Below are 26429 nucleotides of genomic sequence, written 5' to 3'. Positions count from 1 at the left end.
AAACAACTTCACTAAGCGACCTACCCCCACCATTGAAGTTTCCAGACCTGTATGTAAGACCGTGGTGTGGAGATATAAATAAAAAATTGTTAATATACATGTGATCTTTATATCGAGATTTATATCCAATTCTATTATTTTTAAATCTTTTGAAAAAGTTAACGTTCCTTAATATATAATATATTAATTCCTTTAAAATATGTAATAATTTCCTAATTAATTAATTTAAAAATTTAATAATAAGAAATTGTATATTTATTTGTACAAATACATTTTTGTAACATTTCTCAACACGATTTTTTGTATTTCTTCACCATCGGTTAGAAAGGGCAAAAAAGAAAAAATTAACAAAGAAAATTCTCTTAAGTGACGTATGGAAATTCAATGAAAAGTCGCGATAGCTACGGAATCGATATTCGGATACGAAGCTGAAGTTCTACGCGGCAGGATAGGAAATAGGCGTTAGGAAATATGAGAGAGAATACAGGAGGGGAAAGAAATGTAGGTGCCTTTATTGGCCTTGTGCCAATGCTTGCTATCTATATGGAACACCTGCGTCTGTCCGATGTCTCGAGTCGCAACAGATCAAACAATACAAGAGTCTTAAGACAAAGGAATAAGAGGACGATAGTTCTCCAAAATGAAACAGAGCATTTCTGCATTGTCTTGTTGATCTCGATTTCAAGAGTTCGTAAGATTTTTATTGCAATGATAACAATAAATTGAAACAAGGACTTTTTATTTTCAATTTTATTTTCTTTAATTTTCGTCAAAATTTATTGGATTTTTCCGAAGGTCACGAGATTTGTATGAAAACTGGTTTTTAACACAACCTTAAGATTTTTCTATTTGTATAATAAATCTTATTGCTCATGTAATTAATTAACAATAAGAATATTATAGTTGTGATAGCAACAGGCATGAAATGTACATGAATAAAATAAATAACAGATTATACTTAATATTTTTTTGAATAATTTTTTAATGCAAATAATTGCATATTTATTAAATTAAAAATAATTTTTATGATTATTATTATCAATAAAGGAGCATTTTTCTTAGATTTTTATATGATTAGCTATAAAATAAATGTGTCTTTATCATGAAGCCGATTTTTGGTCAAGTGGTAACATCGTCCAATATTGTTACGTTATACGCTTAAGGGAACCTTAGGGGATTTCTCCTAGATTCTGGAACACAGATATGACGAGGAATTGTTACATTTCGGTGCTCGTCGATCGACCAATTCGATGAGACTCGACATGGCGGTCTACCAGTTTGTACAATATTATCGTCTTCATTGAGATAAGGTCGCGATACCTTAATGTGTCAACCTCTCGAACAGGACCACCTAACATCCTAACATTGTCGACGCTTTGTACATTGAGGACATTGATGCAGACGTGCAATTGTGATGTCACTCATTTTTTAAATTAGTACAGCATTTGCAAGTATACTGAATAATATTGCGCGATAATATGTATATTTTTGTTATGTAAATAATGATAAATAAAATTAAATATAAAATAATTATTTGAAATAATAAAAGATAAAATATTAAAATCATATTTGAAAAAGATTGAAATTATTAACGCAACTGATGCTGCATAAAAATATATACCCAACAAAAATGAGCTATATAAATTGTATTATTTATGTAACTCGTAAACGAAAAGTTACTATCTTATTTGAAAGTATCTTATATTTGTCAGTTTGGTAGAGAGTATTATTTACATCTCCAATAATGGCATAACTGTATAAATTTTCAGCTCATCATCCACGGATTCATAAATATATCAATCGCATGGACTATGCAACCAGCTGTATTCAAAATTCCGATTTATAATTTAAAGACGACAGCGTCGTTCCAACTGTCATAAAGAGATCGATCCAAATTTTATTACTGGTGCGGGACAGAGAGAGAGACGGGCGAAGTCCCGAAGCATCTTACAGGATTCATCGAAGATGCATGAGAGCATCAAACTACCTGACACTGAGCACCTTTCTTGGATTTCTGCATGATAAACCGCGCTGCATAGCAATTGTCAACCGCGATGTTTGTAAACTATCGATTTGAAGTGTTAAAAAATACGTTAAAAGACTTTGTTTCTTGAACTGTTCTTTCGATCTCTCGATTGATTTATGCTTAAACATTTATGCTTAACAAACATTTATGCTTAACAAAATAACAATTTATTTTGACCAAACTGGCAATTTATTATAATAATCCTCACATTATACACAACGTTTGTACAATCAAAAATTCAAAAGAAAAAAGTATCAACCCACGTACAAAGACAACAAAAAAGAACCAAAAAATAAGAAGAAAAATTAATATAATTGTAGATTATATTTGATAAAAACCAGAAACAATGGTCAAAACGTCATATAGGTGAACATTATTATAATAAATTGCCAGTTTGGTCGAAATAAATTGTTATTTTGTTAATCATTACTGGCGAAGAAAAGAATAATTTCTGGTTATTTATTCTTAAATTCAATAATCGCAAAAATTAAATTATTTTGTTATCAGAATTTAAGACTTCAAAGCTTTAAAACTTTTTTATTTATAAACCTCTATTGTAAAATTATTATATAATTAACACAGATTATTATATAATAAACACTCTTTTCTTCTCTCTTTTTTCTCTTTCCCGCTTATCTCTATCTTTCTCTTAATTTCTCGTTAATTCAGACTTGTCGCACATAGAATTCGCATTAATTCGCGCAAGACTATATCCTATATATGTCGCCGTACGAATGTTCGTCTGGATTTCGTTATCCGCTTCAGCGCGACGACATCCAAGAGAATGACGACGCCGCGCAAGACGCGCTCCTGATAATAGCTCCTTACGTATACGTATTGCCGGGCTGCCAATTTGACGAGGAGAGAAACGACTTGTCGTCACGGCCGGCGGGGACACGTAGTTGCGTTACGTGTTCGCGCGCGAGTGTATTCCGCTCACGCGCCGTGACGATTGCTTTCGACGAACGACGCGGTTCCTCTACGTCTATCAGTTCGCTTCGCGACAGCAAGACAAAGCGGTAAGCTACTTTTTTATCAGTCTCGCTGTTCGAGCTGACGGCGCTGACGCGCGCAGGTGATCTCTCGGAAACGTCGCCGTTCTTCGCGCGACTTATAACTCACATAAAGCACCAGACAGCGATATACTTATTTCAAAATCCTTTTACGCGCAAGTTGATTAGCAGTAGTTTAAATGAAAATTATATCCAATATAATTTCCCAGACTTCTCCTTTCGACAGATTGTTGCAACTGCTGGAAAAGTTGGCGGAATAATTAACTGGCAAACAACTATAACGACGATTTCACTTTTGCCGCGGCGTGTCCGTAGATTCTGTCCTGAATTTTCAATTTAATTTGATTCCAATAGAAGGTAAGCGGAACTTGATATACGCAAAAGCTTCTTGCCCCGTCTGAAGTTCGATGTTGAGACAGCGACGCCGCAGGGGCGACTACAAAGCGAAAGTCTGAGAGGAAGAGCGATTTTTCATTTTTAACGTGCTCCGGCGTTCGGATGCTTCGGGCTTTTTAAGATCATATGTGAGATCAAGAGAGAGGGCGATCGCATCTTTGACAGTCCACTCGTCAATTTTAATCACACTTTAATGCTTGAATGAGACGGAATATTAACATATATGCTTATATATAAAGGAGAGATGTCAGAAAATATGGATATGTACCATTTCAAGTCAATCTCTTTCTCTCCTTTTCCTCTCTTTTTTTCTCTGTGTATACAGATACTTTATCATATTAGGAATAAAACAATAGTATAGCGTTAATAATATAATAGTAAACGTGTCTATTCAAGAATTCTTCCTAATTTATACAGAAACAATTGAAACAATTAAGTTTGTAATTATTTTCTATTACAATGAACAGTGGGTAAATATTATCTCACTAATACTATCTTATCACTAACTACACAAGACCTTGTATTGCACTGCCAGTACATCCAGCAGCTAATAATTCCACTGCTGTTTGTTAAGTTACGAAACTTAATAAGTCTGATATCGTTTAGTATTCCATATTACCCGACTATTCTGTATTTCTCTATTGTTATTTTAGCAAAATATTTAATTAAGTGAAGTATTTTCACTTTTCTACACTTTTAAAGCTATTCTGAAGCGTTGAAAGCAGCAACTTGTTATAAAGAAAGGAATGTAGCAGATCACAAAACTAACTGCTTTATTTCACTTTGTGTTCAATATCCACTCGTGAATGCTAAGTGCCAGATAACTTCTTGCGTTTTGAACGTTTCGGTCTTCGTGGAAGTGTACGAAATTTCTCTTCCATTTTTAGAACAGTCCAGTCGGGGCGCCGACGCCTCGAGGGCTTTAGAGTTTAAGAACGAACACGCGGAACAACGGGAAAGACCCTTTAACACGCAAACCCCTTATTTTCGCCGATTTAAAGGGAAACAGCTCGTGCAAATTGCAACTGGCAGGGCTGCTCTTACAATCTTCGGATCCCTGAGCTTGACATGCGATTGTTTCCTTCGACAAAAGATTTTATTTCATATATATATGCACTTAAAAAATATTGAACGTATTATGTATATGAGTATAATCTTTTTTCATATATAATGCGGCGCAGTATAAATGTATAATTGACATTGTTAATATTATATAACAATACTATGAAATATAAATTAACATAAATTGTTTCATTAATATTTATATCTTTGACCTGTGTTTTTTCATATTTATTAAATCTGTACACAAAATATCTGCTGATATATGGAAATATTGATTATTGCAATGATAATGAGAAATTAATTATGAATATAATAAAAGCTGTGTTTTCAATTTTAGATTATTTTAAAATATATTTATATGCATACGCGCGCGTGAAAGTAAATTCTCTTAAAGGGGGAAAAACAGTGACTACATGACAGGGCAGTCTTTACACATCGTAGATATATACAGGGTGTCAATTTGAAAACTTTCAGTCGGAATATCTCGGGAACTAGTAAAAATACCAAAACACGATTTGAAGAGAATATAGGGTAACAAGGGGGACATACTTTATACTTTGATTTAAAAAAATTTGACCTTGGGTGGAGGCGTCATGGTCAAATAAAGGTCAACTTAATTTTTTTTAGTGGACACATAATTATTTAAACATCTACGTTTGTAACCCTTCTCGGCCTTCTCATATCGAGCTCAACGCGCTATGATCCAAAATATTCGAAGGTCAAATGACCAAATGCGGGCTCACAGTATTATTATCTTTGCATATGTTATGAGACACCTTTTACAGCTGCAACTAAATCGAAACTAAATCAAAATCGAACGGATCTTGTTGTTAGACTGCTATTTCTTGTTGGTGTTTAAGTTCGTGGACATGGGCAATGTCATGATGACTTAGTTGGGCACGTGGAATCATCATGTTAACGCTTGTAGTACAAATTAACACTTACTGTACTTACCAGTTTAAGTAAACTAAAAAAAATGTCAGTCACACCTACGTACAACAATTAATATTAAAATTTGAAGAAACAGGATCAATAGCAAAGAAAAACAGAACCGTACAAAGATTAGTGAATGAAGCAACTCAACTTGAAGTGTTAGGTCATTTTGCAATGAATTTAATATTGTCGATTCGCAAGCTGCAGCTGCAAAAGGTGTCTCATAACATGTACAAAGACAATAATACCATGAGTCTGCATTTGGTCATTTGACCTTCGGCGACTTTGGATTATAGCGCGTTGAGCTCGTAATGAAAAGGGCTACAAACGTAAGTATTTAAAAAATCATGTGTCCATTTGAAAAAATTAAGTTGACCTTTATTTGACCTTGACGCCTCCATTTAATAGGTCAAATTTTTTTTAATTAAAGTATGTCCCCCTTGCTCCCCTACATTCTCTCCAAACAATGTTTTGATATCATTACTAATTCCCGAGATATTTCGACTGAAAGTTTTCAAATTGACACCCTGTGTGTATGTATAAAGACGGCCCTGTCTTGTAGTCGCTGTTTTTTCCCATTTAAGAGAATTTACTGCTAGTAGGCCACGTTATAGTACCTTTTTTCTTAGTCACTACCTTTTCGACTCGTTTCGTTTACTTTAAAAGTTTGTACAAACTATCGCTACAGTGTGTTCACACGTACTTACCTACCTATCGTAACACGCTCGTAACAACGATGCGGACCGCTTTCGTGCCGATTGTTTTTTGGGATTTAACACGATTTCAGCCGCGGCTTCATTATGCAAGACGCCTTTTCAGGTAGTAAATTGGAACGAGACTCCTCGGACGCGCGCGAGGCAATTTGCCGGCATGACTTCTTTTATATTTATCTCTTCGGAGGCATTATTTGCGTGTTTGCAGAATATACGTCAGAATATTAAGAATAATATTTTTAGCGTTTCAGTACAACCGATACGTCGCGTCATCCCGGCATGAGATATGTATGATATTTTGAGATTAAGAGAGAAGCGGAGAAAACACACACTTAACTTATTCTTCACAAACTCCCATAAATAATACATGTCATTTTCAATGTCAGATGAAACGGAAATATTAAGGTTTTCCTTTTTTTTCCTCTTTTTGTTATTTTTAATATTATTTTTTGTTTCTAAAATTTTTATTTGACCCAGTCTTTTAACATTGCGTCAATTATTTACAAATATAAAAATATTTGATAAGTGACATATCGTGATTGTATGTTACATGAACAAAGAGGCAAGTTACATTCGAGTATGCCGACGTAACTTGCGATGACCTTGATCGTTCGGCCGCGATTCTCCCGGCCCGTAAATCCTCTTACTCGCGGACGCCTTCTTTGGCTCTCTAAAACATGGCAAAGCCGATAACGCTCGTTATTCAAGTTTATACAAAATGCACGCGGTTCCGCGGCGCAACATATATACGCCACGTTGCTCATTGAATGTTACGTCCTGAATCCTAATACTCGATCATCAATATTAATATGTTGCGGACACTTACAGCGATCACGACGCAGCTTGTTTAATGCTCCTAATTCAACGGTGAATTAATCAAATAATTTACAGTCCGCAATGCAACTCGCGCACTCACATATAACTTTGTGATGTTCAGTTTTTTAAATTTAAAGCAAAAATAATGTCACTAAAAATTATATATAACATGTACCACTCGCTTCTCGAATATTATTCCACATCCTTCGACAATGTTTAATTGAACGAATGCTTTATAAATATGCACAAACACATTGAATAAGCATATTCATGCATTGATTCGTGTTTAACATATTATTTGTATTAATTGTGCCTTAACGGCATTACAGCTTATGTAAAATAATATGTTAAAAGTTTTGAACATTATTTTATTTGCATACTATACTTTAATAAAAATATTTCGTATGTTACACTTAATGTTCACATATTCTTTATCATATCGATTTTAATGTATAAAAATGCACAATAATTCGATATAAAATTTATCGATAAAATAAAGCCGGCAAATCTTGAAGCATATGTATTCGAAACGTTAAGTTATTTTTTATAGCAATATATCGTATCTATTATATCGATTACAATTAATATTTTTGATGAGAGAGAGAGAGAGAGAGAGAGAAAATAAAATATATGCGCGCGCCCGGGTATGTGTATGTGTGTGTGTTTGTAAAAATTCTTTTTTATACCTTAATAATTCATGACAGCACGTACTCGGAATTGAGAGGGATAAAAAAGAGGAGAGAGAAGGAGCTCTCTATCAGCAGTATGAAATTACTCGTATCGATCGTGAACACTTCGGTTTTGAAATCGAGGGTAAGAGTACTTTCTCTATTTGTGTCGCCGTAGGTTGCCAAAAATATTGCGACAAATTACGTAGTTGTCGACAATTCGGCCACTCACAAGCCACAGGAAATCCTCTTACATCCTACAGCACCGTTTTAGTTCTTTGCCGGGCGAGTAGAAGGACCTCTAAATCGGATGACGATTAGCGTCGACGTGGGAGATTTAAGATCCGCCAAATCTGGCGATTACTCGAACGATATAAGATCGCTCGCTCTCGCAGAGAGAAAGAGAGGAACTAAGATAAAGCGTGAAGAAAAGAGAGGCCAGCCAGGAAGAATTGAAGCCGAGATTTGCACCCTCGAGCCAGGGCGACAGACGCGAAAAAATGGCGAGATCGTTGGATAGTCTGGGAGACTCCGGCTTGCTTCGATGAGATACACTGAGGATGAAATATGAACGGGGATCCTGTTAACGATGCATCCCCCTTCCCCAGCAAGAAAAGAGGACGAGCTTCTTAACGCGAGATGGGTTTTTTGGCGCGCCGGCGTTAAAGTGAAGTTGAACGGAATATATTTTCGTGGACTAAGAATCTTTTGGAATCTCTATGCATATTTAGAAAGTACGATATACAGTTATGCAAAAAATTGCAAGAAACAATTAACAGAACTACCGGAGATTAATCTGTTGTATTTATTTTTACCGAAGAAATCTTAGGAAAGAAAAGAGAGAAAGAGAAAATAAGTTAATGAAATTAATCATCTATGTAATTTCAATAAAAGTCGGGGAAAATTTCAAAAATTAAGATATTTTAAAAATGAGTAATAAATTATTTAAAAATGTCAAACGATGATTATTTTGACCTCTTTGATAGTTCTAGTGTTAACAATGCTGGAAATGTATACGACGGAAGGTAATGTTAAATTGTGTGGAACAAAGGCAACGGTTAATATATCCTTGTGTTGCGATAAGCCGCGTGATTTAAGAATTAATAAGCAATAATTGTTAAATACATTTATAAATGTTAAGTGATACAGTTGGCGCGTAAAGCTTACCTTCGCAAACTACTTTTGTTTCATAACTATCCGGGGCGTGCAAACAAGAGAGAAAACTTGATATTCTTAAAGTTAAAGGGATCCCGACGTTGCCTGCCGAAGGGAGAGCCCGCTATCGCTTTTCGCGAGCGTTATGCTCATTTGCATTGCGTGACGAGCTCGCTTTCCGTAAGCCTTTACGTGTTACAAAGCCGGTGTGCGTTGCATGTCGTTATTCCTTCTCTTCGAGTTTTTTTTTTTTGCTCTTTCTATCCGCTTCCCGCTTCCTCAGTGACTTTACCCTTATCCGTCCTTATCCCGGTGGCTTTTGCTCGCGCCGCTTTTCGTCTCTTTTTACTATATATGCTTCTCTCCCCTCATGTCCTAACGAGCAACGTCAAGCGGGCTCCTCAACGTCGTTATTGATTAAGTGGCCACGCGAAAGCGCGCCCGGATTCTTTAACGACGAAATTTTATTGGCGGCTGCCTCGCGACGGCAATTTTTCTCTTCTCGATGGCGAAAAACTGTATATGAGGCACGAAACGCGCTGGCACCACATGATCGCGCGACGCATGGTAATAACCGTTGTTAAAATAATTCTGCAAATAATTCTGTCGCTACGCAAATTTTATTGCAACAAAAATTGTTTTATTATATTCCTAAAAATCACAATTTCCCGCACATTGTTTCACCCTGGCAAACCAATACACGATAACAATCCAATAATATATAATTACATGGCATCATTTATAAAAAATCACGAAGTCCTGAAAATAAAAGATATATGCTTTAGATTTACAATATCTTTAAAAATAATATGAATAGAATTATTAAAAGATTTATCAGTTTATGTGAACGCTTTCAAAGAAAATATTTCTGAAGTATAAAAAGCGAATTTTGAAAGAAATCTTTCTATACAATTAATTGTCACAATTAATCGTTTACTGCCGCAATTAGTCCATCATAATCATTTCTCATTCTCTTACCAATGGCAATGTCATCGCGTCATTCACATATGGATGTGATGTATCCGCGCTATTATACATCGGCGCCATTGTTATCATTGCAACCAATTACGAGTCGTCTTCGAGCGACGACAGCAACAATCGTTCTCTGATATCAGATGTATTTATCCGATTGAAAGGGAGGATATCGAGCGGGATGCAAGAGCCAATGGAGAGATCGCCATTGTAGGATGAATCTGTCTTCTAGCTATTAGCTGCATACGGAGTGTCCCGAAAATCGCATATTAATTGCTCCAATAGCACATGTTATCAATTGTTTCTTTGGCCGAAAGCTATAAATTCGCGTAATATTTAAACGCACAACTTTTAATAAGTTTCTTCAGGATATAAAATTTACCTGAAATTAGACAAAAATAATGAAATACTGTTTTGTCTTCGTGTCTCTTAAATTGTAAGAACGTTTAAAACTTTCAACTGTTTGCGTTTGAAAGGTTGTTTGTTTAAAAAAAATTGCTCTTAAATTAAAGATTTTATAATTGGAAGAGAAGGTACATAGAAAGACACCTTGTACAACCTTATACACTGGGGACACCCTATACGCCTCATACCTCTCGCTCCTTTTCCTGTCAACATGCACGAGGCCACGTTTTGACGTAATCACTCCTCCGTTCAGAAATCCAATTAGTCGACCATTAATAAGGGATTCGTCCTGACGGAAGAGATAATGGTACCTGCCCCATCACCGGCTGCAATTGCACCTGCAGGTATGCCTTCGCCTTGCACCTGTCTTCATTCACGCGGGGATAAATGGCCGAACCCGTGACGATGCTGTAAGGAGAACCATTAGTTTCCGGCGATCACGAATTGAGATCGTCTTTCGAAGAGAGTAGCACGATCATGCTCGAGGCTTAATGCCATCGCACTTTAGCTCGCGACACACTTCTTTGGGTCCATTGAACAGGTTTCCGCTAACATAAGCGCGATTGCTGCTAGCTTAATCTTCGTTTATTACCACTAGGAAAAAGGGCTGATTAATTTCAGATCGCACCACTAGCGTGGATAATTCTGAATCCTTTTTTATTAGGAAAAGATTTTTAATTAATATAGTTATTAATATTGGTAACACGACTCACTGTTTGCAAATGTAATAAAGACTAAAATATTAAATGCAATTTTGGAAGTCTTGTCAAAAGTCAGATTTTACCATGATTTTTGTATATGCATTTCTATTAAAATTTTACTATGGATTCAAAACTATATTTACATCGACTAATTTTACCTCACATATTGATTCTTAAAATTATTATACGCAAATTACTTAACAATATAGCTTTAATAACGATTTACTGAAAATTACTTTTATTTGCGATCGTTAAACATCTTAATAATTTTCACTTCTAAGCCACTTAAGATCATTTACACTACACCCTTTGCGTGTAAATAAACTCAACGTTACTCGTTGCAGCCTTTCTGTAATTAAATGTTTATGTAAATAATATATTAGCTGTCCTTGTGTACATTCATTCGTGCGTTCGCCAATTTTCTGAATAATTGTATTAGCGCGTGTCTACCTGTAAAGCGAAATTATTTCGGCGGAGCGCAATGTAACACGGATGTACTTCTAACCCTGGATTAATATGGTAGAAGAGGCACGTACCGCATAATACAAGAGAGCGTAAATTAGAACAACCATCGAGCTGCCGGTGAGTTTCGTCGTGTGGCGCGGCTCGGTATTATATAATTAAAGCATAACGTTAAACAACCGGCGTAAACAGCGGAATGTTATGTTCGGCACGAAATCGTGGCAGCTCGCGATTGATTTGATCATTTCGGTTACCAATTATTTTAGTAGGGCAATACAATTGTTATATCTATAATACGCTTTTGAAAAGAAAATTGGACAGTTGGAAATTATTAGGCAGTGTGATTATGTATATATATATATATATATATATATATATATATATATATATATATATATATATATACATATATATATAAACGCGATTGCAATACGTAAAAAATATAATTTTTTTCTCATATTTAGACAGATTTTATTTAATATTAAGACACACTTAAATGTATGCTATTATTTAAAGCATTATTTAAAAAACAGGAAGAATATTAAAATATAATTACTATTACTTCGCAAGAAACGTATCTTTTATCACATGTCTCCAATAACTGAGTTAATCAGGAATAACCCAGGAATAATAAAATTAACAAAATATTTTTCGCAATAAAAATTTAAACTATTTAATTTAGAAATTACATCAACTGACCAAAACCCATGGTCGAAATTAATAATGTCTCGATGATTGATCCAAAAAAGTGCTGTGTAAATCCGACAAACCAAGTTGGCTCACAGTTTTTCAATGTTTATATTGAAAAGACGTTATATATTGCCAGTCACGGTCGATTTAAATTACTTTAATTGTTAAAATTAACAAAACTCTACGAAATTATCCAGTTCGAGTTTTAAAAGCAGTTTGGTTTTATTTAACTCCATTAAAGTTGAATTATTTAATGTTTCCACTAGCACTAATGTTTTACTGCAGAAACAAATGAGACGCTCACGGAAGACCATTACGTACCATATACCATGTATTATTTTACGGCGAAGCCCGGATTAAATAAAATATTATCCGGGGAAAAATTAAACGCGTGTCGGCTGATGTTTTGAAGCACGACGGGAGATAAGCAGTGCAATCCGCGGAGTAAAAAAAGTGGGAGTTACATATCCACGGCAGCGCACAATACTGTTGCGAATCTGTTGGATAATCCCGATGGAAAAAAAAGGTCACACACCGCACATTTGCATTCAAAGCCGGATTATTCTGGTAGGGAAACCGAGAGCACACGGAAACACACATGAGCAATTAAAAGCTTCGTCGACTTCTCCGCGTAACAAAATTATGATGATATAGTAAAAAGTGGAGTAAGTAACTAGCGACTTTGACGTACTCGGCTACTCTATTTAATACACGAATTATACTAAGTTGAACTTTTAGGCGATAAACTCGTCCGTTAAGTTCTAGAATTGAAAAATATAAGCTAGGTATTATTTTAAAATGTAAATTTAATTATTTTATTTGGGGAAAAATACTTTTTACGTTTATATAATATCGATTTCTTGTATAATTTATTATTTTAAAGTATGATATTAATACAATGGACAACTCTGCGGAAAGTTAAAGTTAAATTTGCATCTGAATTTCCGATATTTTTGCGATTTTTTAAATTGTGGACCCCGAGATACGAATTTATTTAATTCTTTTTAATTCCGCATGATGTATATCTTCTACTTTAAATGTTTAAATTCAGCTATTGTACTTGACTGCAAAATGGACGTAACCCATATGATAAAAGAAAGCGCAAAACACGCCGAATGTGCCTGGCCGGGTTTTTAGGCTAATTGAATGGAACTGCGCGAAGCAGTAATGATCCAAGCATGGCCGGACAAAAGCCCAGTGCGATAATTCATTTTACGTATTGGCTGGTGCTAATTGTAGACCCGAGTCTCTCGCACGTTGCGAGTTAATTATCGAATGCGCGCGGATATATACTGCAATATTGTTTCATAGTCAGGTATCTTCCCTGTCTCACGCATCAAGTATTCCATAAAACATATATTTTGAAGAAAATGAAAGCGATAACTAGGTGAATCTCAAAAAAGTAAATTTATTATCTGATACATTAATATCTCAGATTGCCATAATTATAAAAAAAACCTAAGCAGAATCTTTTCCAAAGAAGAAAGCCAAGATATTATTATAGCGTTTACGTCATAAAATCGCTATATAATAAATTAACTTTTACAATGCAGACTTCTAATACATTGCTCGAAGACATATATCTGAAGTTGGACGACTCGTGTCTCTTTCCCAACGTACCAAAGATATCATTGGTCAGACTCGTCGAAAGTTTCATTCCACGCTCGGAAAGCTACACCGGCTCGTCACAGCGAAGTTATTCGCGCAAGATTCCAGCTTCCACGCGGAATTTAATCTCACATTGAAAACCTCGTCCGGGCACGAAACGAGCGAATGAAACGTCGGCGCGGGCGGGTTGAGAAATCTGGTCGGGCCACGTGGCGCACCAGAAAGATATCACCAAAAATCGCTCTCAACCTCTCGCGGACTCCTACGCCGGAAATTAAAGATTCAACGAGCCGAGGGTAATTTTGGGGACGAGGAACAAGGGCTGCGCGTAGCGGGAGAGGGTTGAAAATGGAAATCGATGCCGGATTCCGTCTGGAAAGAGGTACAGGATAAAACGAGGGGAGGAGGGGAGGGGTTACATTCGACGTCGTTAAGTCGTATTCGAGGGAAAACTCGTATTCTGGCGGAACAACTATTGATAGTAGGAACGGAAAATGCGCGTGCTCTCGCGGAGATTATACTTTCGCGAAGGATTTATTCCGGTCATTACAAACGATCCTGAATTTACCAGGACATATCGTCGCTCTGCGAATTCTCCGATTAAAATAAAGGCGCTTTTTAAATGAAAAAAATTTGATTGGTTCCGATCAATTCATTTTTTTCACGATATTATAAAGCTATACAACTACGCTAATATTTTGTAGTTGATTATAAACAAAGTTACTAGAAAAGATAATTTTTGGCACAGTCTTTACTTATTTGGTTCATAATTTTTTCTGTTTATAATATTTATATAAAAATTACCTTTGTATACAATTATATACAAAATATCGAAAATAAGTAAAAATTCAAACTAACATATCTGTAAATTGGAACGCGAATCAATTCAAAATTACGTTGAAATATTAGTGTGGGATATTAAGAAAGGACACAATTATTGCTTATTAATGCGCCTTTATTTCGGTGTGTAGATACAAACTCCGAGCCGTACACCAGTACTGCTTGGTGACAACTGTCCGCTCGTCACCCGGTCCACGCACACACACTCGCACTCATACTCGCACACCGCTGACACACACATACCATCTCGCGCTGCTCGTACGGATACTACAATTAGAAATCAAGCATCTATCACGATTAAATAGATATAACCTCCCGTCATTTAATAATTACGCGAATGTCGTATCAAATTCCCATTAAAATAAAATCTGCTTTTGAATTGAAAAAGTTTAAACTGAACGCGCTAATCGAAATTCTCGATTTGCAGGAGGAGTGCGCGTCGATGATGCAAGATCTCAGCGATAAGATCAACAACAAGCACCACGAGGTGCACACGCATCCGCTGCTCTCGATCTTCAAGATGGCTGAGGTCGAAGTGAAGATGCCGTACAGCAACGAGGCGGCGATCTCCAGGTCGTCGTCGGCGCTCCTCGTTGTTCTGTTCGCGATCAGCCTCTTCGGGTCGACGTGTCTCTTCGGCTCGTGACAGGGACATCAGGACGTCGAGAAAAATCTGTATCGAGTGTCCCCCTCGCAGAGGATCGCCACGTGTCGCGTGCGTGTAGTAGCAATGGTCCCGACAACGGGACCACCCACTCGGACGAGAGAGGACTCGTGGCCTTGAAGGGCGCAGATCAACGAAGGGAAGAAATCCCCCCCGCCTTCCCCTCGATTGCCGTGCGGATCGGAGACAGATCGCAGGGATCATCAATCGGCGGATTCGCACGGCGATCCCCAAACACGTTCCCGCCGATCGCGGATCGCTCACCGCGCCGTTGAAGATATTATTAAATATATATTGATATTTAATGGTATTTTTGTTACACTGTAACCTCGACAGAGCGTCCTCGAGCCTTGTCCTTAACTCTTCGACCGTCACAGCTCGTATGACTCCGGATTTAACGTCGAACATGCGATGATTATTGTAATTAACATTAAATTATTGTAACCAAAGTTATTTTTCTTCCAAGATGAAATTCTTTAAAAAATGTGTTTTTATTTAAAATATGAAATTTATGTAAATATATATTTTTCAATTGTTTATTTTTTACAATAAATACAATAAATTAAGTACAGTTATTAAGGCACCAATGAGAATATAATACATCTTTATATATAAACTTTATTAAAACTCGATTTTGGGGGGTTACCTAGTTTTATTTTCAAAACACATATTACTTAGAGAAAATAGCAAATAGATATATACTTTTATAGAATATTCGTTGCATGTTTCGACACATTTCAAAAGCACTTATTATATAGATGCTAATGTATGTGGACATGGCAGTTGAAAACACTGTGCCTAACTGCAGAGAAGATACTGCAGTTACACTGTAGAAAAACAGTGTTATTTGCGCTACTCGAAGGGTTAGTGACGGATGATCGATGATGCCCTGGACGATCGACGCCGCTTTGAGGTCGAGCTTGATACGAAAACGAGATTGACACGGAATGCATTTGTCAAATGTACGCGAAATCAAGTAGAAATCATCGGCCAAATTGCGTTTTCATTTTACGCGCTCGACAATTTCCGCCGTCAAAAGTGTCTTGCGAACGAGACTGTTGCGCGATCGACATGCAACCGACGTAACTTGGACACGAGTTGCATCGCAAGTTGACCATTAACAATCGGCACGCGGTTACTAATGATGTTTGATTACATGATGATTTACGGGCGAGTGATTGGCGGAGAATAATTAATGACATATATGAAAACTGAGAAATATTGAAAAATGAATAATCGAGAGATTTTTACGTTCTAACAAGATTAATCAATATATATAAATTATATATATGTTCTCTATATATAATGTATATATAAAAATAAATGTTCTCAATGCCTAATCTTGATTGGCAGACAAGATTACAATCATCACTTAAAAAAGCGGATGATTAACGCAAAGTCCGTGAATAGATAGGAACATTTTGTTGCAAATTGTTGAAATAAAAATATTACATATATACACTCGAAGTGTTTTATTTTTAAACGTTGAGACTCTTCGCACAATTATAATCTTGTTGACATTATATTACGATGTTAATCCGAATGGAAACCAAAAACAGTTTCGAATTAATTCGCGCTTTCGATGCGACAGCGGCAATCTTGACAAATTAATCGAGAAAAAAAATAAAAATAAAAAGAGAGAGAGAGAGAGAGACATTAAAAGTCGCACTTTTTCGAAGTTGCACCTCAAGAGGCATCTCGAAATGTGAAATTGAAGTAAAAACGTAAAATCGCTCGTCGAAGATCGACGAGAGAGTAGGAGCAGAAAAGCGGTGGGTGCGATTCGCGATCGTTCGGAACGAGAGAGTACGACGTGTGTATAATAAATCGACCGTAACGCGAGAGGCAGTCTGTATAAATGGCTAAGCACTAATCTACTGTATAATTAACGGCCAAGCAACGCAAACCTTCTCCCGTACTGGACCATTAGGTGTTTGTTAAAGTTGAAATCTAAACCTTAAAACACACGCGCGTCTATACGACGCGCGGCTCGTCGACGAGAAGCTCGAGTGTGTAGATAAATGTAGATTGTTGATAGCGACGTAAGAGCAGAAAAAAAGTGTGTAATAGAGGTAGCCTGGGGAAATGTAGTCGAGCGAGAAAAATCGATCGAGGCCCGCTCGTTTTCAAGTTTCAAGTCGCAACCGATGTATACGAAGTATCCCGAGTCGATCTCGACGGTCCCGACGAAAATTCTTTTTTCTTTCTTTTCTATTTTCCTCATTTTTTTTTCAAACTGTATATATTCAAGTTGTAAATATCCAATCACCGTAGAGATGTACGGGGTGCCTTAGAAAATCTAAGTCCTAAGAGAGGGCAAGACGTCCAATCAAATTTTCGCTAAATAAAACACGGCCTCAGAGAACTTGCTTAGATAATATCGCCTTAATATCACACATATAGATTTAGAGAAATCAACGCAAATCCGACAATCGAATTTTCAACTCGTCATGCAGCAACTGTACAATTAATCAAACCTTTTAGACGTGATTGTTTTTTTATTTGTAACAAGAGAAAAAAAAGCAATACATCTGCTCGTTAGATATGAAGTGCTCCCGATGTAAGTGTACTTTCGGTTTTTTTTTCTTTTTCGAACATTTCCTTGTCCGTCATATATTCGTGTCATCGATTATTTTATTAGCCGATGGCGCCGATAAGGGAGGCGCATATCAATGCGAAACGGCGTGGCACCTCGCGTCGCGCGTCTCCGTAATTACGGCGCGCAATGTCAATAGTTCGTGACTGTGGGAGGCACCCTGTATAAACGGTCGATTTGTCAGGCCGGAAGACGAGAGGGGGATACGAAGCGGAAAACTTGTAAACGGCGGCCGAACGCTTGACATTTACAAATTACTCAGAAATTCACGAGCTAGAATTATTCAGCAGCCAGAGAAAATCCTCCCGCTGCTGCTGGCTCGATCATAATCTCGATACCGGCGATTAATAACCCTCGGGATTCCGATAATTATCCCTCGCTCTGCGACAGACTCGTCACTGCCCCACCCATTTTCTTTTTTCTCCAAACGATACTAAAGCGTGGCCGAGTTCTCAGTATTTCGAGAATATGAGAGACGATTTCATTTTGCTAGCATTAAATCTCGACTATTTTCCGTTATTAATTTATTTCGAACGGAAGTGTCTTAATCACTTTTATTTAATACAATTCCAAGATCGTCAAGATTTAATTATCGTGGATCACAAATGTGAAATAGCTGAATATAAATTTAATGATAAAATGTCAATCATAATTTAATATTTTTTGTCTTAATTACTTTACCACGAAAGATTAACACAATTACGTTATATATAGCTTGTGATCTAAATATTTACATTATTTTTTCTCGAAACACTCAACTCGTTGCAAAAAATGCGACAAAAGTCAATACATTATTATCAAATAAATTTTAAAAATCCCATTTTTTTAAATTACAGATTTAAAATGTTTATAATTTTTTATCAATTTTAAGTTCTTTATAATTTATCTATTAACTATCTGCTTCGTTGTTTCCGAAAATAATATCGAAATGTTATTGAAAATATTTTCGAAAATGAAGAAACAATCAATAAACGAAGAAACTAATTCCTGAAAAGCTAAATACAGATTATACAATCAGTCGTTGATGGAAACGCGAATATAACGATTACTACGAAGACTTCTGTTATCCTTGTGACTCCTGTTAGCCGAATAAAGTGACGAGAATCCGTTGGACGGGATCTTGAGGATTATAATCGCGCTAAAGCTTCAGGCGAATCCGGGAGTCGCTGAAGTTAACTAAGGAAAACTCGCTAGACAATGTAGCGGCAGGAACAATACGGCAAATAAATAGAGCCCTTCTATGCATACGATATACTCTATACATATACGTTATGTAAGTGCATATATATATATATACATAAAATATAAATATAAATATAGGTAATGCGAGACGGACAGTCAGCGCGTTCTGGCATATTGGCTGCCATATTGTTTGTACATGGACGACAAGTGCGAATTAGATGACAAGTTGTAATACGGCAATTCAATTAGGTGGCATTCGTCGATCTAGGCGCTAGTGTAACTACCGCCTTGTGTGCGTGTGAGTTCTGCGTGCGAAATATATGAGCGTTTGGGCGTGCCAATCGTTCCCCGCGCTCTTCCCTGAATTATATTACATTAAATAATAATAATATATAAATCGCGCTATTACCATCAGATTATAAAGCGGTTATAAACGCGCGAATGCCGGCGTGAATACCATTTCGTTCTTTCGTATTCGGTTTTGGCGGTAATTATTCCCGCGTTATAATTTAATTCGCGCTATTATGTGTATCGTAATTTCATTATTTCCAATCTCGTTGCACAGCAAAAATTATAATCAGGTATCATCATTCTCTTCAATTAATTTTATTTAATTTTTGGCTAAACTGTGTCCAGTCGTGCATATTTATCTTTGTAACAATTCTTCTAAATTTAAAACCTAAAAATTAAATGTTAATTTTTTAATAACCACATCTTTATACTGTTTATAAACTCTATTTTGCGCTATACAAATAGAACAGATAAAAACTGATATCCGACACGTAACAGAAGTTGTGATACAAAAAAAAATAAAATAAAATCAGATTTATAATAATCTGATCGTCTGATACACTGACAGATCTCTCTTCTTGACACGTTTATTAATTTTAATTATTTAAGTATTATTTAATAAACTAAGAAAGGATCCTATTAAATAATGACAATTTAATTAAATTAAAATTATTGAATAACCGAGAAAAAGCGCGAGGCGGATTGTGCGTGCGCGACGTGGTAAAGCAATAATGTATAAAATTTATGAATCGCGGGCACGTCGCTCAAAGGGACGGAAAATGTTAATGTCACATTATACATACGCGCACGTAGACAGGAATATAATATATGTTGATTAGTTAGAGAAAACGGCGAGACTAATCGTTTCAGCGGCGGCGAGATCGGCTCTTCGGGGACGATCGATCGAAAAGCGAGAGAGCTCTTTCGATGAACTCGATCGATCTCGAAGATGATGGACCAAACATGCGAAAATCTCGCGAGAAACGTAGATCAAGGTTGACGGGTCTCTCCTTTTGATTTACGGTGCAAAAATAAGATGAGTCATCCATATCGAATAAATGCGCGGAGTGTCTCAAACCTCGGCCATTGATTTTTACATTATGGATATAAACCTAATTAAGATGCATGCGCAATTATAATGCACGCATAAAGAATTTAACGGAGGCACGATTGAATTAGTTTAATATGACATTTGGTAGAAATGCAAATTGCATATTTTATTGCTCCGAATTGTGATTTCGTTAATTTAATGCCCATATTAATTCATTGTATTTTAATTGTGTATATTTTCACTAATTATATTCTATGGAAATGTCACAGCAATTAATTCTGCACATTTAATCGCATCTATATTTTAATTAATATAATTAATTAAACGCGCATACGAAATCACGCCGGTATTTCCACTTGGAACATCATCGCGCTCGTCATTCCTTGAGAACCCTAAATTCGACCTTGATCGACACGAAGGGGGGTGTCCCGAAAATGGCGTAATAACTCACGGACTCGGCGGAGTTTGCTTGAAGTTTAAACGCTCGCTGCATCGGAATGTAAATAAAACTGTGCGCGGAAAGAAATGCCCCCATAGACGATCCTAGATCGTCGGTTATAGACGCACGAATCAGCCGATAAGAACCATTACGCTCAATTACTACTCACTGGCAAGGTACTTTTGACGCACTGTTCGCTAAGACGGCGAGTAGCTTTAATACTGCTGCATTCGACGGATGCAACTTTCCTCCACGAAGCACGGGCAGCTGAGTAGAACGATATACCGTATCGATACTTCGGTCATATATTTGAGAACAAATTCTATTTTACTATGGAAACACTTTTGTATACAAAATTAGTATTATATATTTCATTATATATCCAATTTATTGGCAAATCTCTATTGCCTTTCTCTCTTTTTTTGCACTTTTTAATTTTATTTCTTTTTTCATACTCTACTATTTATTTGCAACCTTTTGCAGATGTCTCGCAAAGAATAATATCTCGTAATTTCTTATTTTTTCAACGAACATTTGGACTGTACATACGCGCGTAATCATCATTAATGTACGCTAAGAGCTGCGCGTGTATCTATTCATGGCCATCTCATATGATCCAGCTGAATCAGATAATCAAATATCCGACGCCAAAGTCGGAACTACACGCGGCCTAATTACTCTCTGTAACGTATTGCGCACTAGATACACGTGCATCACGTCGAGAAATCGCGATTTCGACGGTCAACGATAATGAGCTATCCACCTTGCAAGAGAATCATTCTGCAGATCTTACAAATATAGCGAAATACATCAGAGAGCCTGTCCTGCTGCATTTTGTTTTGGATTTAATCTTGAAGTAACTTATTGTTAGTAGAAAAATTACAGCATAACGTCAAATATTTTAGTTAGTATAATTTACTAAATAAAAATTTTTTTTCTTAATTAAAGAAACATAATAAATCTTTTATCTTTATTCATCAAATAATTTTTTTAAATCTTATTTTAAATAATTTTTTTATTTCTTATACGTCTTAACATTTTTCTACATTATTGTTAGTAATTTCCGTGCTTCGTGCGAACGTGAGGGTGACTGCTTAACTGTAAAAAAAAAAACGACGCGAGGGCGATGCAATAATTACGCATGCATGCGAGATCGCACACGTGTGTGTGTGTGTATGTGTGTGTGTGTGTGTGTAAGTGTGTGAAAACCGATGTGTCGGAGAGCATGGCGTTACTGTAAAGAGCTTGCTTTGTGACCGCGATGTTACTTTGTGACGACGTGACTGATGCGACGATCTTACTTGAGAGAGAGTTGGTAAACTTCCTCATGTTCCTCAAACTTAGCCGCCTCTTGCTCCCGCATAAAGTTTATATTGCATTTTGCTTGATTACTAAGCTTACAAGACGATATGATACGTTTAGTTTTACTGGCAGTTAAGATCCAGTGGTTATCTACAAGCTTACTTTGTTGAATTAAATAAATTTGTTGATAGATTGATCGTTAATGAGATGTAAAGAAATAGCGGTCAAATGTAAATTACAAAATTCAAACTTTAAATATAGAATTCAAAGGAGCCTTTAAGTCTCTAAAAATTATGTTGCTAGTTATGAAGTTTGATATTGTTTTACCTTATTTAAAAATTTTAGTACAAATTGTTTTACAGTAATTTCTCAAGCATTTCGGTTACACACACAGTGAATCCTGACTAATCTCATAACTCACACCAGAGAACCAACCATTACTCTCTCAAGCGAACTCCTTAACGAAGTAATATCGTGATTGTAAAGTAACTTCTGTTCACGGTATTAATTCTTCCAAACAAGCTGCGGACGTGGGTCTTCGTACGACTCGTATATGAATTCTAACTTCCTCGTGTAGCACATTGTACATGGACTGTGTTACGAACCGTACACCGATTACCGATCGATCGAACTGATCCAACAGCTCAGCGGAATTTTCGTGAGAATTTGCAGAATTTCTTTTACAAGAATACTCCGCAATTTCTCGTCTGTCGTCAATTTGATGAATTATCCTAAAAAAATGTATACGGAGAGTGATTCGAAAGATTGGTTTTCGAGCGCAAATACAATCGAAAACGTTCGAATCACGCAAATTGATTTCGGAATCAAATATGATCATTTATGAAACTGCGCTCGTTTGCGTTTGAGCCATGCATATCATATTTCTTTAAGAGATACCGTGTGACCGTTAGGTTAATGAAATACGTCTTTAATTAAATAGAAAACCTTCTTCGTTCACTTGAAAAAACGAGGCCGAGTTTTTGGAAATTGTTACAGCGCCACAAAGTGGTTTTAAAGTTTAAGAATTTTACAATTCTAGTTACACGAGGTTCCCGAGACTTAATAAATATGTAATAACTGATGACATATTTGTTGAGATGATCAAAGAAGCCATCATGAGTTTTGTAACGAAAATAAAAGAGAAACGCTTCAATAGTAATTTTACAAAGATATTTCTTTTAATATGTATAAACAACAAATGTTTACCACTTATATTGTTACAACGCTTTAAAAGTGACGTTGCGTATTGAAGATACTTTTACAAAACGACTTTGTTACTCGATGTAGCGCTATTATAGAGATATCGTATGATTAAAAAGAAAAAAAAAACGAAAAAGATGCGTTGTACATACGAACGCAATACACATAAAATAATTTACCAAGAAGTATTGTTAAATATATTACTACAAGTATATTACTAAATTACAGAACTTTCACTGCGCGCGTCTTTAAGCCGTATGCATCGATATCAATTATGTATACAAAACGCATTAATATGCGTTTTAAGTAATACAAAAAATACAAATTAATTGAATTAAAATATATATTAAATCATCAAATACATATCTTTATCTCAATTAAATAAATTGAAAAATAATGAAGAGAAGTTTATTTATCCGCGTATTTTAATAAAATCTAATAAATCATATTAACGTTTTGAGAGACATTTTAGTATCACAAAAATATCTTAAACATTTAAGTACAGTCATGTATTATAGTAAGTATTACAAGATTTAAAAAATTTTACTTAACTTTCTACGATAATGATACTTATATTGGATGCATAAAGGCTTAAAGTTCTGCAGCTTTATAATGCAAACGAATAGAACAATCTGTAACCGTCAATTACGTCGTATCCAACGAGATCCGTCATCCTCTTCCAGCCTCGTGCTTCGAGATTCTCGTCGCAATAATACGCAATTAGTAATTACTAGAATCTTATTAAAATGTTAAAATGTATTAATTAATTTAGTTATTAAGCAATTGCGAAGTACGAAGACCCGCGGTATTGTTTATACCAGCTATATAAATTTCGAACATTTTACCACAAATGAAACAGGAAGACGAGTAAATCGCCGAAATATTACAATGGCTACTTGGTTATTAATTATTAATTATTAAAATTAATTAATTTCTTGCGTCACTACCTAAGTTATTTTAAATTATGTAACAATAAAAATTACATATCAAGATAAATTAAATTACAAAATAAACTTGATTGACGTAATATATAAAATAAATATATATTACGTTTTTCTTTTATATATTCTATTACATCACAGTATCAATTGATAATCGCGTTGGACATAAGATCAGACATATCAACCATACTGTAATTTAACATTTATATAAAAGCTATTTTATTATCAATTTTTTATTAATCTGATATTTTATCTCATGAAAGATATCTATAAAAATTAGAAAGCGCAAGGAATTAAATGTTAAGTTTTACTGCTCGAAGCCGAAGATAAAGATGGTGGTTCCAATTGAACATATCAAAGCCTCCGTAGGAAAGGCCAGCCAATATTCGGATTTCTACTCTGGTTTCACAGATTAAGTTTTTTCGACGCTTATTCTCGCGACAGGAAACACATGAGAGCTCGCGAAGCGGCTCGATCGCGCGGTGATGCGCAGCTTCCAAGAATTACCTTGGAGATAATGTATGATCTGATATAAATACGCAGGAAAATCCTGTGCACTGGAGCTATCGTTTATTTATTCGATACATAGCCAATCATCCCCTTTTATTTAACATTGTTCTTTATTTATATTTTTTCTTTAAATATATGATTTTGTATAAATTATATTAATTTATATATGTTATATTTAATTATACAATATATATACTTTTATAAAAAATTATAGCGTTATATAGTAATGCTTAACTATCTAAATTCTAAATGATTAATATAATACATATAGTCAGTAAGTTATACTTAAAATTATTAAATAGCTAATGCAAAATTTTACGCGATGTTCATAAGTCTATGATTATTACAAGTGGATAAAATGTTAATTAATTCAAATCTATTTATATACTAATTTATATGCTATTTATATGCTTTCATTTTCTATATAAAGCTAAATATATTAAATACATTATTAAATACAAATATTTATTATAAAATATTATATTATTGTAGTCAAACTTAATTTAAAAAAAAATTTGTAAGTAATGCAAAAAGAAACAAGTCATTCTTTTTTTACAATTGCTAGAAACTTGCTAATCATTAAAGGAACGAAATCATTAATCGATTTCAGACTTCGCGGGGGATGTACATATGAGAAAAGTGGCCTCTCGCATTTCATTTATGAACTATTAACTAAATTTTAACTTACCAGTGAAGCTTCGGTTTTTCGTTAATTGGATTTGAATAGTTAGTTATAAAGAAGTTGGTTATTATCAAATTAAAATTAATTTCACATAACTCGATTTTTCTTTTCTCGTTGTTAATAGTAGGGGAGATCGGAGCTAACTCGACACTATTTTTTCAAAGGCAATTTTTAATATTTAATTAAAATTTTTAGGCAAATTCAATGGTATATATTTAAAGAGTGTTCCTTCAGGTACAAAATTGATTCGGAAAGTTTTGCTGTACGTCGCTTTGTTTTGCCGCCAGGAAAAGAAAAGTGAAGCGAAAACAAATTTTCGAATTGAAAAATGCCGGGGCAAACTCGACACTTTCTTTGGTCGACACAATTTGATCTGGAACTTATTTTTTACCATCTGAAAATAAAAATACATTGTTTATTGTGTATTTAAAAAGTACAAAAATTCGGAATAAAGTAGCTAGAACAATCATTTAAAATAATGAGAACAAAAAATTGTTGAACTTTCAATTATCTTCATCTAAACTCATGTCTGAAAAACAATTAATGCAGGTAAACTCGCGATCGGACGTGCGCATATTATACATTTGTCATGCATGAGTTGCTGCACGACAAGCATCGTTTGTTACTGGGAGCTGACGAAACAGCGTGGTGTTGACTTTGGCCCGGACGTCGTTTTTCACTTTTGTCACTTCAAAAACATGAAAATTATGAAAATATCCAAAAACGATTATCGGATTCATATAGACGTCAAATTTCCCGTGAAAATCACTTACATATAGATTTGCAAGAGTAAAGCTCGATGAAAGAGTAGAAATTTTCGAGAGATCAGAAAAATTACTTTTCACCGTCAAAAACGCTTATGTCGCGCTAAAAATTACACCATAACTCAAAATTTCATCAAATCCCGTTGATAATACTAGCACATAAAAACGCATTTACAGTAGGAAAGGCAAGTTTCTAACGATAGATTTAAATTAGCAAAAAGTCTAGTGTCAAGTTTGCCCCGATGTCGAGTTAGCCCCGGTCTCCCTTATGCCTGAAGAAGATATATAGTTAACAGCTTCTAGTAAAAGGGGAAAGCTTCTGTATCGACTGCAAATATGCTCAGAAA

General features: G+C 35.4%; 1 protein-coding gene across 4 annotated transcripts in view; it reads left to right on the top strand.

Annotated features, from left to right (window-relative positions):
- The window catches only part of LOC112453169, a 331828-nt gene extending 316222 nt beyond the window's left edge, over positions 1 to 15606 (top strand). For all 4 annotated transcript variants that reach the window (XM_025013760.1, XM_025013759.1, XM_025013756.1 and 1 more), the window contains one exon: positions 14888 to 15606. In XM_025013760.1, coding sequence (XP_024869528.1) covers positions 14888 to 15106 — 219 coding nt within the window. In that variant the 3' untranslated portion in view covers positions 15107 to 15606. The remainder of the gene's footprint in view (positions 1 to 14887) is intronic.
- Positions 15607 to 26429: the final 10823 nt, after the last annotated feature.

Source organism: Temnothorax curvispinosus, unplaced genomic scaffold, assembly GCF_003070985.1.
Source record: "Temnothorax curvispinosus isolate PA1 unplaced genomic scaffold, ASM307098v1 QBEX01004104.1, whole genome shotgun sequence".
Lineage (NCBI taxonomy): Eukaryota > Metazoa > Arthropoda > Insecta > Hymenoptera > Formicidae > Temnothorax > Temnothorax curvispinosus.
Note: the sequence above shows the minus strand (reverse complement) of the source record. Positions and strands in the feature narration are given on the sequence as shown.